At 37.2% G+C, this 20,146-nt stretch overlaps 1 protein-coding gene across 2 annotated transcripts in view; it reads right to left on the reverse strand.

The window, feature by feature from the left end:
- The window catches only part of Calcr (calcitonin receptor), a 46,017-nt gene that overhangs the window by 10,592 nt on the left and 15,279 nt on the right, over positions 1 to 20,146 (reverse strand). Inside the window, exons 5-9 of one of the 2 annotated variants that reach the window (XM_026391568.1) lie at positions 18,643 to 18,735; positions 10,558 to 10,607; positions 9,330 to 9,456; positions 1,616 to 1,769; positions 6 to 66 (exon numbers count right to left, since the gene is read on the reverse strand). In XM_026391568.1, the coding sequence (XP_026247353.1) occupies positions 6 to 66; positions 1,616 to 1,769; positions 9,330 to 9,456; positions 10,558 to 10,607; positions 18,643 to 18,735 (485 nt within the window). The remainder of the gene's footprint in view (positions 1 to 5; positions 67 to 1,615; positions 1,770 to 9,329; positions 9,457 to 10,557; positions 10,608 to 18,642; positions 18,736 to 20,146) is intronic. The other variant, XM_026391569.1, reaches the window with a different exon arrangement.

Raw genomic sequence — 20,146 nt, forward strand, 5'->3', positions numbered from 1 at the left:
CTTACTTGTCATTGAAGTACAGAGCCCTGGTAATCGCATGGATAGTGCACGGCACCAGCGGGAACCCTTAAAATGTAGAAAAGTACAAATCACACTTGGTTCCTTGGCCATATGCTATAGCTCCAGTTGCATGGAAAATGGTCACATACTTGCAAAATATAGCAGCAAATTTAGTGTGTCTGTCAAGATACTGCCCTGATATTTGTGCACAGATTATCTTTGGTCAAGGCAGGTAAAAATTTCCTGATTAGAACATCATGCACTTTCAGAGAGTTTGGTTAGGAGCTTTCAGATAATTGAAAACTTTTCACAAATTGCCCTACGTAGCAGGAACATTTTAACATTCAGTATGATTCTTACTACCATTGTTAGGTCTTTGATGATGATGATTTTTGTTGTTGACTGTTAACTGAGTCTAGGCTCTCAAACATGAACAGGAGCTGGGTCACACTGGAGGGATGTCACTTGGGCAGTGTGTGGGAGCAGTAATCTAATTGCTTCTAAAGTCTTACTTGATAGTCACATTATTTCTTCTAGGTTCTCATTTTTCTATCTGTTTATATGATGTGCCTTGACTCTGTTTCCTTTTAATACAAACACTCCTGAGAAGCTAATGTAGCCCCTGTCCTCTAAGTTCTTACTGTAGGACCTTAATTGGAGACAACTGTGTCACTTCCTTCCCTAAACTCAAAAGTGCTAGTAAGAAACACCTTTGAATATCAACAGAACAATGGAGATAGCTACTGGTGACATGGTCTGCCAGAGCACATCTTTTAAAAATAAATTTCATTCTATAAATGAAATTCAAAGTTGTGATTTTTCTTAAAAGTGATTTTCCTTTTACTGAGTTCTACCTATGTGCATTAGAAAATAGTTTGACTGATTGAAACATCTGTAGAAGGAGATTTTTGTTATTATCATCAGATGAAGAAATTCATCTCTGGAGAGAACTAAACCCACACATTTTTATTTTCTGTGAATTATATGGAAAAAGAGAAGGTCTCAAAAAAATTGAGTTTTACTTAGGAATAATCTCAGCTTCCAAACTCATGAAGCATGTATTTCAATATGACCACTAATTAAATGTTTGGCCGGAAATAATTTTAAGTTGGACTGTTCACTCAAAATATGATTGTGCTATTCACAGTGGCTCCAACATACTACTTCCCCATTCGAGTTCAGAAACAAAAACTCATTTTCTGCATTTATTCTGACATACATATTTTAGAATTAGCAAAAGAGGCATATATGCTTTTATGCTCATGCCATAGAAAGTGTCTCCACCTTAATCTAGAGGGGTATGGACTCCATATTTCTAACTCCTTGTGTTCTTCAATTTCCTCTAGCCATTGTTCTTTCTTTCATGCAGTTTTTTTTCTTTCCTCTTCCTCTAGGCCCCAAGATCTGTAGCAACCTATTCCTCCCACCAAAGATGGTGAGGGTAAGAATAATTCTTTCTCTAGAGGATTCTTCTTTTCAAGGAGATTCATAAATTCTATTTGTTCATTGTAAAAGTACATTTTATTTATAAGTCTATTTATAAGTCTCCAAGACCCAGATTAGAAAACTCTACACATTTAAACAGAAGCAAAGCTCAACTGAACGAAATACATACCCCAGCCCAGAAGGTAATACCACCACAGACGTTGCCCCTCAGCGAACACAGACACCACGATGAGAGTATGGAGATAGACCCCTTCGCAGAGCATCCAGAAATAGTTGCAGGCCATCATGTACTGGTGGAAGAAGTGCAGAATCTTGCAGCTCACCTGTTATGAAGAAATGAAGACACTCAGTGGAAGTCGCAGGTAAAGATCTGGCGTGAACCAAGGGTAAATGCGAATTTGAGCCAAAGTGTCTCCATCCAGTTTACAAGGCAGTGTCCCCAAGCATCTGCCAACATGTGCCACCTCTATATCAACAAATCAAAGTGACATTGTACAGATCACAGACGATACATGTAAACAGCCATATGGGCCAATGAAAGCCAAGTCCTGAAAATGTTCTTTCCCCAGTACATTGCTAGACAAAACAGGTTCATTTTCCTGCAGTCCATCTTATATTATAGAAAACATGCAAGGATTTGTCACATGGTTTTTATCACATTTTTCTCCCCTCTGGTCAATGAGGCAAAATAATCCCGGCATTTTTAATGTTGCTCCTGGAGTCTATTAATCTGCTGGTGTTGCTGATATCTCTTTGGCAATAACAAGGATGGATCTCATGCATGGCCTAGGAGCCGATGTTGAACACAGGTGATGTTCCTGCTTTAGTTTTCATATGGGAGCATGGTTTTCTACATTGGGATCCAAATGCTTGTCAAACCCTCGCTGGGCACAGAGATTAGAATAGCTTTCTCCCTGGCTACTCAATGCAGATTTGGAAGCCACACCTCTGGAGTATCAAATTAAGTACATATTGTTATCTGTATAGAAACATTCATATCTTAATTTGCAACACAGAATATCTTAAGTTATTCCCTAGTTACTCTGGAGGAGGGTTTCTCACTTAGACACCATTGACATTTGGGGTGAGATCATTTTTTACTTGTGAGGGGCAGCCCCATGCCTTTTTGAGGGTTTAGCAGTATTTACCTCCATTCAGTAAATTACAGAAGCATTTTCCACCCAGTCATGATGATGAAAAAAATCTCCAGATAGTGCCATGTCCTCCAGGGAGCAAAATGTCCCAGGTTGAGAACCACAACCTGCGGGTATCTAGCTGTGCCTATCTCCCAACAACCACAATCACAGCAACATCAGTGACAACAGAATTGATCGCTCAAGACCTAAGATAATAGGGAGCAGTTATTGGCCTTGTTAATTGAATGTTTCCTTTACCCTCTGTTGCTCCTCCTTGAAACATTAGAACACCAAGAACTGTAGTGCTGTTAAATATTCAGATTTTTTTTTTTTTTTTGCTAGGCTATTTTTTTACTTTCTCCTCATGGGGCCTCAAACATTTGTATTTTAGATTTTTAAGCCCTGCCTCACAAGTCCCTGAGTCTCTATTTATCTCTCCTGTATTCTCTATTCATCAAATTAGTAATTTTTATTGATTTATCTTCAGTTTTGCTGACTCCTTCCTTTGTCATCTCCACTCTGCAATTAAGCCAATCTAGTGTGATTTACTTTTAAATTTCAGCTGCTTTATTATTTGGTTCTAGAATTTTCCAGGTCGTTCTTTTTTAGCAATTTCTATTTTTTTTGGCTCAGGTGTCCTGTCTTTTTTATTTACAACCTGAGGTAGAGCTGAGATAAGCTACTTTAAAATTTTTGTCTGCTAATTTTAACATCTGGGCCAACTCAGGATCTATCTCAATTGTATTTTCCCTTGTGATGGGTACTGTTTTCTTAAAACAAAATTTTTATGTCTGGTAATTTTGAATTGTATTCTGGATACTGTAAATGTTATGTTATACAATCTAGATTCTGTTATATTCCTTGAAGTTTTCTTCCTATTGTTCGTTTTAGCAGGAACTTACTTTGGGTAAATCAATCCAAAGTGCTTATTTCCTGTGAGGTTGGTAATGTGAATCTCAGTTCAGGTAGTTTAGACTTAGCTATGGTCTGGATTCCTTTGCACACACGTGGTTGTGGGGTGGGCCAAATTCTGAACTTAAGTAAATACACATATCTGAGATTTATTTTCCTCACATTTATTCTCTTCACTTTTTAGTTCTATCATAGCCCTAAATCTGTGAGAGATTTTGCTAGATAGAAGCTAGTTAGCCATCACCATTTTGTTTTAAATCATTTTTAGATAATGAACCACTAGAAAATATATTCTGTAACATTATGTGAAAATTATGATAGTAGGGTATTCACATAGCAACCTTTAAGTTTTAATCATAAAGTTGGAGAATCATCATTGGTTTTGACATGTAAGTAAAGTGAAGATTAATAAATGGCAGAGAATACCTTATTCCACTTCCATTATTCTTGGCATTATTCCCCCCACCCTGCCCCTAAGTCAATCATACACTCTTAATCCGAATTCAATTTTTCCCTTCACAGGCTTCAGAAATAGATAATGCCAATCATGTTTTATGTGCCATTGAGCCTTCATCTCAGAAGCACTGCCATCTTGGTTGCCTCATCTACATTTATCTGGTCTCCCTTCCAGCAGCCTCCCTTGAGCCAGGCAGGAACCTCTAGTTCTCACCCCGGAATTCATCATCTCTAGCGCTTCACTTCCAGCCACTCTTTCCAACCTGATCTTCCTGTGATGACCTAGGATAAAGCTATGGCCTTGTTGGGCAGTCCAACTGTTCTGAACAAATGAGGGCTATAAGAAATTCATGTTGTTTTTCAGAACTTGGAACTCATTTGGCTTTACTTATACAAGAAGCTACAGAAAATGTAACTCGATTGTTTCAGCTTTTGAGGTACAAAAGTGCTCAGGTTCCTAGGAAAAACTAATCTCCTTATATTGTCCCTCTCATACCCAGATAAAAAGTTCAGAGAGACATTTATTTCTAGAAAATGTGACAAGTATCCTGCCAGCTTCCTTTAGATGCAGCAAGAACAATGCTTTTAATCCTGCAATCTGACTCTACATGAAGATCATCAAATGAATAGATAGAACAAAAAAATGAAATTTTAGATATTATGGAAATGAAATACTCAAATGACATAAATGACAATGGGCAATTTTCACATCACTCAATAAACTGAGGATCTATTCAGTCCTTATTTATTCCAGAAGTTATTTTGAGTTTAACTTAAAAAAATAAAATAGAAGAATGTGAGAAATAAGATTCTGATCCTTGGCCAGACAGGAGAGAATATGCCTGACCAAAGGCTTCTGAGAGAAAAAACTGACTACTTTGATGCAGAAGGAACCTCAACCCCGCAGGGATTCCCCACTGAGGGCTGAGGACACTTCTTTTTCTTTCTCTCTCTCTCTTTTTTTTTTTCTTCTTATTTTGCCCTCAACAAAATAAAACTCTCATAGAAGATGTGCAAAAAAACATTTGGTATGAGGCAGCCTCCCACTTCAAGAAATAGCTTTCTTTTTAATATATTCCCTTTGGTATTGAGTAGAGAAAGCTTTGTGCCTCTTAACTACTGATTCAGTGACCTGAGAATAGGGTCAATATGAAAAAGTAACTCTTTGCTTTTGTTTGCTTAGGAGGGAAAATGACTTTAAAAGTTAAGTATTTTGTTTTTCTTTAGAGGCAACATAGAACTAAATCAGAGACGGTCTGCTGATGAGTCTGCTTTTCTTTAATTTATGCCTATGGTTATATTTTCATGTTAGTTGCAATTTCAATTAATATTTATAAACTGAAAATGTCCAATAACTCTCCTTTTTCCAAAACTTTCTACTGTTTCATTGATTGATTGATTGATTGTCTCTTATGTTTTCTTTCTTGTTTTTATTTTTCTTGGTTAGGGAGGACCTTAATCAAATGTTCTCTGGAATGTCAGTTTTTCAAGAAGAATGTAATATTTTAAACCCTGAATTTAAAGTAATTTTAAACATATGATTCTGCATGTGACTTAATGTTGATGGATGACTGGATTCTCAGTCTTTGGATACTATTACATCTGTCTCTTTATAAGTGAAGAACTTTTCTCCTAAGAGAGGTAGGGCTTTAGAAAAACTTAAGTCTTTCCTAGTTCTCATTTCTTCTTCTTCTTTTTTAAAATAAATATATATGTTGTCGATTGACCTTTATCTATCTATCTATTTATGTATTTATATGTGGTGCTGAGAATCGAACCCAGTGCCTCACGCATGCCAGGCAAGTGCGTTACTGCTGAGCCATAGCCCCAACCCCTCTTGTTTATTCTTCATATTCAAGTTTATCACAGCAGGGACATTTCTTCTTTCTTGATACCCAAATTTATTGCTTCAACTACAATCCACTTAAACTTTCGGATGAGAAAAGACTCAAGAAATTGGGCTTCTTTGAATGCCTTTATGATAGAATACGCACAAAGTAGGTCTTTGCTACCTTTTCTTGAACTAATTTCACTTGCCTAGAGAGAGCTGTCCTATGTTGTTTATATATGGAAGGCTAGGTAAGAGAGTCAACAAAATTTTTGATGAAAAATAATGACTGTTCAAATAGAGAAAGCACTAAAAAAAAAACCCTAGATTAAAAAACAAAACAAAACATTAGTTATTTTTTAAAACTAGTTAATTTTCCTCCTGAGTCAAGTGTATGCTTCATAATTCACCAGCATGAACTAATTTTCAACATCGATTCAGCTAGTTTTAGCCGACACGATATTCACATGTATTTGGTGAGAGCCATGTGTTTCCCTATTTTGTCTAATGGAAGAAACAAACATTTGGGAATGTGAAATAGGGCACAGCGTGTGTTCTCATATCATGACATCACTTCATTTGCCATGTAAGTTGAGTTCCAGCTGGTGACCCATTCTCATTTTGTCTAGCCTCAGTGGAAAGGGATTCCTCTTGTGGGTGCACAGAGAAAACTATCTAGATTTTTGTTCCTTTGTTTTTCATGGGGGTGGGGTGGGGGAACAGCACACTCAAGAATAGGTTAAAATATGTCTGAATCCCACCTGTACAGTTGTCAAATACGTGGGGGCTGTTTCTACATGACACTGGATTCATGTTTAGGGATGGTGAATGGGTCAGAGGTATCAGTGTGAGGCAGGAGAGGATCTACCTGTGAATTTACAGTACTTCACAATAGACTGAGCACTGCTCCCAGGTCAGTGGGTGATGATTCAATAACTGAAGTGCCGTTTCCTGGCCTACTTCCTTCAGGCGGTAACTTTCTCAGGGTTTCCCACCTTAGTGGAAAATGGAAGGCCAAATATTTGACTCCTCTTCGCTTAGCAAATTGCTTCTACATTATTTTAAATTTGGTGGGGGTCAGCTTAACTAACTCTGGTGTGCCAGTCCAATTGTTGACAATCATTGCTTTGGAATGGCTGAGCCCACTTCTTTTATCACATGTATCTTCCTAAGGAAATAAAGACAGACTGTGGTGTAAAGAGAGACAGTCTTGTGTGAGACAGGTCCATATTTGAATTCCATTTCTAAGTACTCACAGTATGGGGGGGACACTTAGCTTCGCTGAGCCTCAGTTTCCCAGCTTTAAAAACGGGGATAATATCCTTCTCACTGAGGTCTTGTGAGGATAAAATTAAGTGAGATAAATTTTATTTAAATCAATTAACACTGGAAAAGAAAAACTCATCAAAATAAACCCCATTTGGTCACATTATTCTTCAGGTAAGACAGGACTTTGTCTCTGATAACAGATGTCATGGTTTTAAAAGATGGATCCTAATGCCTTTCTGGATATATTCACATTGCAAAAATTATTAACACCAAGGATCCATTAGAAGCCAAATTAAGCTGCTTTCCCATGCCATGCCACTGTCAAGCAGGATGCATGCTCTGGGCAGATTTCACGCATTTTTGTCATTGGGTTGGCAGAACTGTCAAATGCCAGTTTTGAAAGATGAGGCTATCTACAGATGCTTGCATAACACAGTTAAGCAGGGAAACAAAAATGAAAATATTCCATGGCCATTCACTGTGTGCTGATAGCTTCAGTTTGAGCTTCCAGATGCACTCTCCTCCCCTCCCACAGCCCTGGGCCCAGAGATGTGGTTTTGGATGCCTCTCTCAGGGCTTCCTTGCTCTCTGGTTTCTGGTTGAGCTCAGTTAATAGAACCCTTAGCAGGGACAGGGAGGTAAGAGTGTTTACTCCCTGGTCCCTTTTCGGGGGTTACTATAGGCTGGCTGTGTTTGGAGGCAGAAGTCTTGAGTTTCTGAAGGCCATCCTTCAACCATACCACTCCTCTGTCTTTAGCTTCCTTCATCTTTCCCTCCATTGTCAACTCAGGCCAAGGCAAGGTAACAGTCCCCATTGTATTGTCCCCACTTTGTATTGGAATGAAACATAATTTTATACAACAAAAATGATCAAATATTGGCAATTTCATATGCAATGCCAGAAATCATTACATCATTAAATTGTTTTGAATTGATCAATTAAAGTGCAGGCCATGAATGAAAAAGAAAAAGATTTTTGGTTGAAATTTTAAAAAGGCAGGAGATGCAGAGAAGCATCTGTAGATTTTTCAAGATGAAAATATTTGCTAAGGATCAAATGATTATTAAATGGTAGAAACAGTGATTATACACTATCTAAACACTGAGCTTATAAATAAAAAAAAATTTGGAAAGTAAATGGTTGTTTGGTATCACAGCACCAAAATGATTCAATTGCTTTAAAACCAATCTGGTAGATTTGGGAACCTAATCAACTAGTTTGATGTTACCAAGCCCTCATCAATTCATAATTAGAGACACATCATTAGGATGCAAAGGAAAGAACAAAACTGAAAGTAAGGAGAGTGGATTTGAGTCCTTGTTACCCCTGCAATTACTGAATTATATCAGTCATACAATCCAGGGTAAATCACTTGGCTTTTCCATCCTCAGATCTCTAATCTGTAAAATGAGGACTAAAATCTCTTTCAGTTCTAATTTTTGGTGGTTTTTAATATCTGGGGCTGATTGAATGAATTAGCAGAGCCTTCATGTTCCTCTTCCTTTGCCTCCTCTGCCAGCTCATTTTCTTCACCCAGCAATTGGTCAATGATTTCCCAATTTGGCAGCAAGAGAGAAACACCTGGGGTGCTTTCCCGGGCTCCACCCATAGCTACTGGACTCTAGCACCTTGCAGACAGTGGCTGTCTAACACTTATGAAATTCCCCCAGTTGATTCTGAAGTGCAACCATATTTGGAAACCATTTGGAAAAATATTACCTTGGAGATAAAAAGAGAAGATTGAAGACAGATATGAATTATTATTAACAACTCTAAGGACATTATGAGTGGTTCTCAGTAATGGAGTTAAATGATTTCAATTCTCTTGTTCTCTGTAATACTTTTATAGAAGGAGGACCCTCACTAGATTTTCTTGTTTTGATGGTGTTTATGGGTATGAGTTTCATGGGTGTATTCATTACCCCTAAATTCTTTTTCATTTTCTTATGTCAGAATAGATCTTTTTTCAAAGCATGCAGACATAGAACATATTTATATGACTCATTTGAATAAATGCATAGTGTTTATAGCTGAGGTGACTGACCCAAGCCTTGTTGTATGATTCTCATTTGCTTATATGACTCAATGATTCCAGTCCTTTATCATAGCATATAACAATGTATCCCAAGAACTACATAGAACTGATAATGCTTTGCTAATGCAAAGTTCAACTCAAGAAGTACATATGTTTGCAGATGTCAATAGCATTAACAGCATGCTCATTATTTACAGGGACTAGGTTCTCCAAATAAAATTGAAAACAAAATCATGCAGAGCTTACCGGGTCCCGGCGCACCAGATCTCCGTTGGGCACGACTTCAACCAGGTGGATGATGATAATCATGGAGTTCAGAATGTAGGTCAGAAACATGTTCTTGTGCAGAGTCACACGTTGGCAGCCAAGGCTCCTGGAAGAAAAAGTAATGTGAAGTATTAACTGGGGCCCAAATGTTAAAGTTCCTGAAAAAAAAAATGGATGATATTTTTTCATATTTTCTTTAGCAACAGACATGAGGACATACAGAAGCAAATGAGGTGGGTCCCATCCTCAAGACTGATTACTATGTTTCTGCCTGATTTTTTTAAAAAAATAGTTTTAAAAGCAATTTTCTAGTCACAGAAGTTGTAGTTGGGGGTCCTTGCAGTGGCTTCCTACAATAACTGAAAGAGCAAGGAATGACTTTTGATTATGACAATGTTGGGGAAATAATTTAAAAAAGGGTTCTTGGAGGAGAAACCATTAGGATTTGGGGTGTGCTTCAAATGAAAAGTCTACTGTCCGTTGTTGTAACCAGGCCCCAAATAGGTGGTAAATGGGGTCATAGAGCAAGAAGTCAGAACAAGGGATGCCCATGACCAGGGACAGGAGCCCTTACATACACGAGCTTCAAGTATTCCACCATTCTTTCCTTCCACTGTGTCTTTTGACATCTTCCTAGATCTGTGGAATCCCTCCTGTGGTTCCTGCTCTCCACATTCTCCTGCTGGTGGAGCTCGGACACAGGCAGAGAATTGTAAATGGGCTTAAATTTGATCTCCTCATGAGGCATATTGTGCTTCAGATCTGGCGAGACCTATCTAAGTACTGCTGCTTCCTTGCACAGTTACTTTCCCACCTTATTGGTACTAAATAATTTGTTGGATTCTTTTATTCCTTTCTCCCCTACTTCATAAACTTGTTACATAAGCACTGATGTGAAAGTTCACATAATAAAACATTACTTTGAATATCCCTTTTCACTTTGGGGATGCAATGAAGATAGCCTGTGTCATGGTAGAAAGAAAATTGGAATGAGAATTGTAGGTCAATAGACATCCTTTATTTAATATATTTCATCCAGTCAAAAATATTAGTATAATGTATTTACATTGTGAAAGCTTAAAACCTGCAGTTACTCCTCACAGTAGCTACTCCTAAAACAAGTTCATGGAATAAAGTTAGAAGCCAGGAATTTTGAAAAAGAAATCCGGGGAAAAATGAAATATCAGAATGGTCTGGATTTACTTACAATGCTTTCCTATATTCACAACTCAAAGGAAAGTGAATTGTCAATAATTTGTAGTCAAAAGTAAGAGTAAGTAATAAGGACCTCTGTGAGAGCGCATTTGGATGACTGCAGATACACTTCTCAGGAAGCACACATATTAGTAGTTAATGAATAACAGTTTAGAATTTGTCACTTATTGGGCAGTATTAGAATATAGAACTTTATGTCCAGAAGGCAGCCTATGGTAAAGATGGGGCTTAGAGAAGAACTTACCCTCCCAGCCCCCCCCCCCCCCCCGTCACTGTGATGGATTACCTTACTTGGCAGCAAAATTAAACCAAACTTGCTGGGTTTTACAATAATGTTAAAGACAGGTTGAAAGTTTAAGGCTTTCAAAAGAACAAAAAACTGTGTGAAACACTGTACCCATTTATAAACATAAACGCTTCCATCTTGCAACTGTTGGACTCAGTGCTGTTGAACCTGTGACCTGACACCTTCCATGTAGTCATAATTGTGTTCAATAATTCTTCTCATTAGGTGTAAATATCTGTGGTTTCCTCATGGCATTCAGTCTGGTTTAGCCTATGACAACTGCCATTGTCTAGAAGGAAAAGCAGGAGGAAGGTCTGCTGCTCCTGGACCTGGCTTTCTTTAGATTGGGCAGAGTTCAATAATCTGTTGATGCATAACACTGGCTTAAGGGACTTCATTAGCTGCATTCTCTGTGGAAACCAAAGCCCCCTGAACAAAAGATATTTCCTCTACCTGCTGCTTACTCTTGCCCCTGAGTCCCTGCTTTATTTTTCTTCTTAACACTCATCACCTCTTGATATTGCCTATTATTTTCTCTTTTCCTCCCACTAGCATGGTAGTGTCCAAGGAAATTGTTTCATAATCCTAGAACACTGACACATCCCAGGACTTAAGACTCATGGCTTAATTAAAAATCTATGACAACAATTTTGCTTTGAGCTGTGACCACTCAACAGTTTTTCAGTCCATCAAAGAATTATATTAAATGCTAGATGATTTCATATCTCATACTTTGTATCACAGTGAACATTGACCAAATTCTTAAGTTGTTAAGCTAACTAATATTGGACATCATCTTGTTGTTCAACACTAGCTCATATGTAGTTATGATTTAGATGTGATGTCCCCTAAAAGCTCACGTGTGAGACAATGCAATGGAGTTTGGAGGAGAAACAATTGGTCTTTAGCTTTAACATAATTAGTTAGTTAATCCCTGATGGGATTAACTGAGTGGTAAATGGAGGCAGGTGGGTGTAGCTGGGGGAAGTGGTTTCATGAGAGGCGTGCCTATGGGGAATATATTTTGTATCTGGAGGGTGGAGTCTTTCTCTCTGCTTCCTGTTCACCATGTGAGCTGCTTTCCTCCACCACACTCTTCCACCATGATGTTCTGCCTCACCTTGAGCCACTCCAAAGTGATAGAGCTGGCTGTCTATGGGCTGAGACTTCTGAAACCGTAAGCCCTCAAACTTTTTCTCCTCTACAGTTTTTTTCTGGTTGGGTCCTTTAGTCACAGCAGTGAGAAAGGCTGACTAAAACAATATTTTATATATATGTATAAATCCGTATATATGTGCATATACCTACATAAGAACCCATACACACTTCTCATTGAGAACGTAGAGAAAATGATGGTTTAAAACTAGATAAACTGTTAGCCTCCAAAGGGAGACTATGGCTAATAATGAGTTTCTGTTTCTTAAAAGTTCAAACATGATTTCTGTTTATTGAGTTTAAAATTTTTTATTGCATTACTTGATGACATTTACACTCATCTTTTTGAAGCCAGTTAACGGTACTTTAAATTTATCAAAATTAATTAACAATTGAGTTACTGTGTACTCAATATGATCCAGAACTTCTAGTAGAGGCAGAGGATATATCGGTGCACAAATAGAAAGCTTCTGACTTCAAGAACCTTATATGCAACATAGCCGCTTATTTACTCTTATTGTGATAAGTGTTCTGAAGAAGAGGCATAGGATGTTGGAGAAGATGAACTGAATTTAGCATAAGAATTATAATGCAAAAATCTTGTTGCTTGAGTGAATGTAAGAGCAGCTGATAACATTTTCTTGTCAGATCTGAAATGTCTTAAGTAGAAATTGCATAAACCTGATGTTATACTATATTCCCTTGATAAAAAAAATAGGCATTTAGATGGACAGAACACTGCTTGTTAATTTGAGTGACAGGGAACCATAAGTACTATAGATTCTCCAATAGTGGGAGGACAAGATACCATTATCTGCTGTCTGGGCTAACCTGTGGTGTCATTTCAAATGTGACGAAGAAATAAGTGTTCTTGACTTTGAATCTCAAAATGCCATATTTTAAGGCTAAATCAAAAAGTCATTTTCATGGTTATAGTTTATCTGGTATAACTCTTTCACAAAGAATTTGTTTCATCTTATTAGTACTCTATCGGCATATGCATGTGTACTTTTTGAGAGCTTGTGGCTGTATGAGAGGCACTTAATATTTGCCTGGAGTTTTGCAGATTTCTTAAATCAGTTTTGGTATCAATCCTACATAAGTCTGTAATTAGAGTCACATTCAAAGCAAACAGGGAATAGCCGATAATGAAACGGAAAAGTTTGTATGGATTTACTAGTCCATGGGAAAACATGAGTTAGGAATTTCATTTCTATAATTGCTATAAGCCCAAGTTGCATCTTCCAGTCTGACTTTGTTCCCCTTTACCTAGTTATTGTACCTTCTTCACAATGGACATGAAAATTAAGGGCAAGAGAAGAAGGCAATAATGCATAATTGCATAACAGATCATATGTATGTCTTTCCTGATAAGGAACTTTCTACTTTTAGATATAGCACAAAATCCTTATCAAGAATTCCCCCTTTTAATCATAATGCTTGCTTCTTTTCCTATCACTACTGTTCTGTGGGTGAACAATATGTCATGGTCTGACCAACAGTTATCTTGACTGTCCCCAGCATGCCAGTGCCTGGGTTGGAAGAAAGTAAGCTATCCTTGATGTCTTCAACTGAGTGTTCTCTCTGGAGGAGCAGGAAGGCAGTCAGAGACATATAATGGTGGACACCACACAAGATAAAGACTTGTCTGTCCACCCAGAATGTAGGTGTGAAATGAAATGGCAGGAAATGCTGAGTTGGTAGTAAAGGAACCAGCGTTCCTTCTGGATGCCCCAATGGAAGCTACCATTTTTGACCTATGTTACTCCCTATGCTTTTTGAAATGCAATAAGACACTCCCTGTCTTTCAAAATATATTTCTAAAGCCTTTTGGGCAAGAGTAATAAATGTTTTAATTATTTAACAACCAGAAGGTATGAGTACTGATCAGTCACAATGGATGCTAATGAATGTTCTATTATGCCTCTCTTGAGAGAGCACGTGAGCTGTATAAGTATTTAAGTGTGCAATTGATAAATTGTAAGTAAAACTTGAGAAATAAGTGGATTTATTAAAAACTTGCTGAAAATGGTCAAGAACCAAACTCACCTAAATGTGCACTTACATAATTTTTCCAAATCAGTTTTCCCTAAGGGTTTCTACATCTTAGTTCTATTGTTGATATGTACTATTGGCATCTAATAGTGAGAGGTCTTGGTGAACTAATTTGATGTTTATATTTAATTCTTCTGCTTATTATTGTTCTTATTTTCCCTGCAAACATCCTAAACCAAATAGCATCCTAAAGTGGCTGTTTTCTATCTTTAACTATTGGACTAGAAATAACCTCTATACCGTGATGATGAATGTTATGTAAACTTTCATAACAGTTATAAAAGTTTTAGTGCCCTTTTTTATTAATTAAATCACTGAAACTCAGTTTCCTCTAGATTGTAGAAGACACAGAGGTTTTGTTTTCTTCTTTTAAAATAACAAAGCATGATTTTTATTTGTTTCAGGGTTATGTAGCCCCCCTGCCTTTTCCTTTTCCCTGAAGACTAAGAATAAAATTACATTAAGATCAGGGGCATGCTTTAATCGCCTCATTCTGAGTAAGAGCCCAAGATTTTTAGTGAAGTATTGGCAGTTCCATTGCCTCCTGTATGGTCAGTAACTTTGAATTCTCCTGCAGGCCTCCTTAGCCTGCTGGTTGGAGGACACCTGCAGAGTTTCTTTTTTTGATAGACTCTGTAAGGTGCATTTCAAGAGTTCTGAGGACCTCAGAGTGAGATTTCATGGGATGATTATGAAGGAACTAGTCCACCAAGGGAAGCTGCATAACTTCTCACTTTGGTTTCATAAAAGTTTTATGCAACTAACTGTTCAAATTTTTCAAAATACCGCAAGAATGCAGAATTAAGCAAGAGACAGATAATTGATCATTGATTTTTCACATCAATAACGGTATTTAAGTAAATAAATGATGAACACTTAGATTGTAAAGTATGGTAAACATCTTATGGGTGATGTTAATTGTTTGAAAAAAAATTCCTGGGAAAATTCTGCTAATTAAAAGATAAATTCCAGTGATAGGTCAAAATTACTTTCTACTTCACGATAATTTTTATTATTTTTGAAATACAAATATAAGAAAAAATTAGAAAAGCCAGGAACATACTTCATTTTTAAGAAAACAGACGTATTTAACATTTTTAGTTTGGGCATTTTTAGGAGACCATTGAGAACAAGTATAAAAATTGTATCTCATTATTTTGAATTTGAATATTTGACATCTCCCCATTTGTGAACTACATTTCTCATTCTTCTCTTGTGTGGCTGCCCTGGAGAGTCAGCTATTTCCGTTTATATCTTTGCATTATTAGATTTAGATTACAAATTAGTATACTTGTTAGTACTTGTTTTTCCTCCCCAGATTTAAGTTGTTGACTGAGGGCTTCTTGAAATAGAGACAATAGAACAATGTGCCTCACAGATGATCTCAGGTCCTCCCTCTTACCCTCCCCTCTAGGGTTAGAACAGTATCATTTTACTCTGGGTTAACTATTCTAATTTACCCATGTGTTTTTTTTTCCCCCTGTAATGGGGATTAAACTCAAGGACACCTCACCACTGAACCACAACCTCAGTTCTCTTTATTTTTTTGAAACAAGCTCTCACTAAGTTGCTGAGGGTGACCTTGAACTTGCAACCTGCCTGCCTCAGCCTCCCAACCATGTGCCACACTTTTAAACACTCATCTTCTGTGGCTTGATGTAAGAATAATAATTGAAAGAACATTCTCGTTTGCTTTGCTGGTTCCACTCTCAGATCTCATAACTTGTTTAAGTGAATGGAGATATTAAAAAACCTAAGAAACACCCCCTTGCCATTACCTTTAAAGTCCTGATCCGAGTATTAGTTGCATAGCTACAAATTTGGGATTTTTCTTTTTGTTATATTTTTTAAAAGCTTAAAAAAGTAGGCTTTTAGAAGCAGACTTTTTAATCAAAGTTGTGTGAGAGTCAAGATGATGTATTTATTCACCATGGTGAAGAGCCATTGAAAAATGAGCAGACATTCCAAAATTAATCATGCTATGGTGATTACTTTGCTGTGTTCTGATCATTATAATTGAAAATACTCTTCTAATTCTAGCAATTAATACCTCATGTCTTTCTGCTTTATCAGTCTTCTGTTGAGCCATTTGTGGTAGGAGCTTATTGTCTGTTTACTTTTTCTTTAGTCACTTTTGTGTGTGTGTGTGTGCTGGAAATTGAACCCAGGGGCACTTTATCACTGAGCTACATACCCAACCTTTTATGTTTTTTACTTTGAGACACGTTCTCACTAAGTTGCTGAGGCTTGGCTTGAACTTATGATCCTCCTTGCCTCAGAATCCCAAGTTGCTGGGATAACAGGTATGCATGTATCACTGAGCTAGGCAATATAAGAATCTTGACTATGATATGGACAAAGATTTAAAAAATGACCAAGAAAAAAGTAAAAGTTGTGCTAAGGATGTGTACAGAGTTGATTATTCTCCCATTTGTTTAATTTTCTTTAGTACTATCATGATAACATTTTAACAAAAATCAAATTAAGCTTTTGTTATTCTATATATAGGTGACTAGATTTAATTGTGTGGCACATCTTTTAAGTGTAAAGGATTATCTGGAATCTGAGCTTAGGGGTTTGCCATACCACTACAACTATTATTACTACCAATAATAATTATGGTGATAGCAATAATAATGATACCAAACACATATTTCACTGGTGTTTTTTTTTTTTTTTTTTTGTACCAGGGATTAAACCCAGGGATGCTTACCTACCGAGCCACATCCCCAGCCCTTTTAAAAAATATTTAGAAACAGTATCACGGAGTTGCTTAGGGACTCACTAAATTGCTGAGACTGGCTTTAAACTCTCAATCCTCCTGCCTCTGCCTCCTGAGCTGATGGATTACAGGTGTGTGCCACTGAGCCTAACTCATATTACACTTTTTATGTGTCAGATACTAATTTAGATACTGTATCATTCCATCTAATTTATTTCCATTTCTAAGAGATTTATGAACTGCAATTCATTTACAAAAAAATATATGGGTGGCCTATTTTAGACCTACATTTGTGAATATAATTCATAAAATCAGCTAAAGGGCTATGTTATGGGAGCCTTATTTTCATGAAGGATTGCTGTGATGTAAACATAGTTAATAGTTTCTAATTGAAATGTCTAGTTATTTGAAAAGATCCTGTTTATATTTATCTAAAGATGACAAGACACCTTCAAGTATTCAAATTGTTCCTTATGTATTTTCTCACATTGTGCATTCTGATACAATTGTTCACACATAAAGACTAAAGAAAAACATATTTGAGCTGGGTTTTGCAAAGACATGCTCTGATGTGTTTTTTTTTTTTATGCCTTATTCTCACATAGGCTAACATATCTCTGAATTTCATTCTTCTGGGGTTATAGCTGAAGTGTTCTAGCAGATGGCAATTGCCAGACCATGTCTATAGGTTATTTCATCCAAGTTGCTCCAGGGATTGCTGGCTATGATCTCAACTAGTGTAACAGCAGTAGGAAATTCTGATAAGGGAGTTTTCTGCATGGAAAACATAAGCAGACCTCCTGCCTGCTGGGAATTCTATAGAATTTTCATGTCAGATAATTTATGCACATTTAGACCTACCTTATTCATATAATGGAGAATGGAGTATCAAGATTTTTCCTAATCAATCTAATTATCTAAAATACAAGAAAATCCAAAGTTTGCACATAAAAGGGTATATAAGTCTAAGTAGAGGGAATTATTGCTTTAGTGTAAAAATTAGAATTCTCATGAAAGGGCAATGTAGTGCCACATGCCTCATGCCTTGAGTTAAAGAAATGATGCCAAATTTAAGAAACAGCCCAATGTAGTCATGTTACTTTGTCAAACACACGATGAAGAAGGACTCAACACATGCTCCATTATTGTAAAATTTGCATGTATATCAACCTAATCACTTTGCCACAGATAATGCAATTAAGTTTAATAGACAAAACCTTAGAATAAAAACCCTCATGAGAATATTATTCCTCACAATGTCTTAGAAGATGGGTGTGGTTGAAAACTAGTAGGTTTGCAAGGAGAAAGAATTAACACTGGACAAAGAACCATCTTCTTCCACCAACTTCAATCCTGGTTGAGTGGGTTAAGGCATAAAGAGAGACTCAAGACTTGCCCTCCTCTGTGATTAAACCACTATCATGGCCTCACCGGTCATGGAAAATCCACTTTTGATACAGCTCATAACTAGGCAGGGTGCATGTGAACCTATGGCCATGGCCTCTGTATAGTAGAGCAAGGATTGGAGAAGGTGGAGGAGCCTCTGCTCAGTATTTAATGTAACTTCAGCCAGGGTAAATGGAACCTTTCCATATTACCACAGGGTCCTCCTGGGTTCACAGGCCTGTCTTATTTGGCGAAGGAGGCATATTGCCTTTGAAAACAATAATGAATCCATCTTGTTCTCCCAAAGTTAGGGTTCAAAAGCATTTGATATTTTGGCTAGTTCATCACTACCAATGGTGCCTGTCTTTCATGATTTGCAGGAGACCTTCCCCCAGCCCCACTCTTAGAGAATTTGCCACTTCTTCCAGTAACTTCGAGAAGAAAATAAAAAGCAGATGTTGTAAATGTACTCACCTGAAGAACACAAAGATCCCCAGGGAAATCACCAAGGTGAAAATGGACAAAGAGTGACCCACGATAGCCAGGTAGTACAGAGAGTACGCGTTCTGGAACAGAGAGAGGAACCAATGAGTTCAGGGAGGGGGCAAGAGTTTCTGTTTCTGGATACAAGACAGCATAGTTTTCCTTCTTTAAAACCATCTAAAAACATCAGAACAATACTTCAGCAAATAAAATTATTTTTTTGGTTTATTCATCTGATTTTAGAGAAATCAGTTGACCTATTTTCAAAGAAAGTTCCTTGAGGTGAATTAAATCTCATTCAAAAATATACTGTTGAAGTAATATTAAGTGCATGGAAATGATTACCATGAAGCTGAGGAAGAGATCCTGGCAGGGTTTAACTTCTAGGGTCTTACAGACAGTGGGTATGTCTACGAAATGGCAGATTAATAATCTACAAATTCTCCTGACTCTTGGCACTAGGAATACACAGAGAAAAAAGAGAGTACGATGGCAGATTTTTCTGTACCTGTATTTAACCCAGGATTAAAGTACATACAATTTAATATATATATATCCATTTAAAAAAATAAATTTGAAAAAAGAAGGGTATCTTTAGTATTTAGTTGGTTGAAGAATATGAAGTCTTTTCCTTGATGGTCATTTGTTAATTCTATTTTTCCATAATCGTGGTTCATTTTTACTCTCTCCTAGTGTCATGTTGGTTCAAAAGAATATTAATGAGTTCTTTCATGAAATGCATAATATCATAGTATCTTTTTACTGGTTATCCATAATCTTTCCTTTTCTCATAATTTGATGTTCTGTACTTACCTGGCTATCTCTCAGAAGGGAGAGTTTGAGCTGGTCATCCAACTCTGGCTTTTCTGTCTTTCACTGTTTCTCTCCCTCTGTGTTTCTGCCTTTCTTTTAGTCAGTCTCTCTCTCTCTCTCTCTCTCTCTCTCTCTCTCTCTCTCTCTCTCTCTCTCTCTCTCTCTCTCTCTCTCTCTCTCTCTCTCTCTCTCTCTCTCTCTCTCTCTCCTCTCTCTCTCTCTCTCTCTTCTCTCTCTCTCTCTCTCTCCCCTCTCTCTCTCTCTCTCTCTCTCTCTCTCTCTCTCTCTCTCTCTCTCTCCTCTCTCTCTCTCTCTCTCTCTCTCTCTCTCTCTCTCTCTCTCTCTCTCTCTCTCTCTCTCTCTCTCTCTCTCTCTCTCTCTCTCTCTCTCTCTCTCTCTCTCTCTCTCTCTCTCTCTCTCTCTCTCTCTCTCTCTCTCTCTCTCTCTCTCTCTCTCTCTCACACACACACACACAATTTTGACACTAGCTTTTGAAATTACTTAGTTTAATCCATTATAATTGAAGCAGATTTAGATCTATTGGAACTGGGGATTCTGTTTTTACTTGCTGTTTTTCTTAATGAGGAAAAATTTGTGTATAATTTTGTATTTGTATTTTAATCTCCTGACTTCTTGTTTGAAGTTCCTTCTTCAGTGTGTTCACCTTGGTATTAATGCAAT

The sequence above is a fragment of the Urocitellus parryii genome, chromosome 3, assembly GCF_045843805.1.
Source record: "Urocitellus parryii isolate mUroPar1 chromosome 3, mUroPar1.hap1, whole genome shotgun sequence".
Taxonomy (NCBI): domain Eukaryota; kingdom Metazoa; phylum Chordata; class Mammalia; order Rodentia; family Sciuridae; genus Urocitellus; species Urocitellus parryii.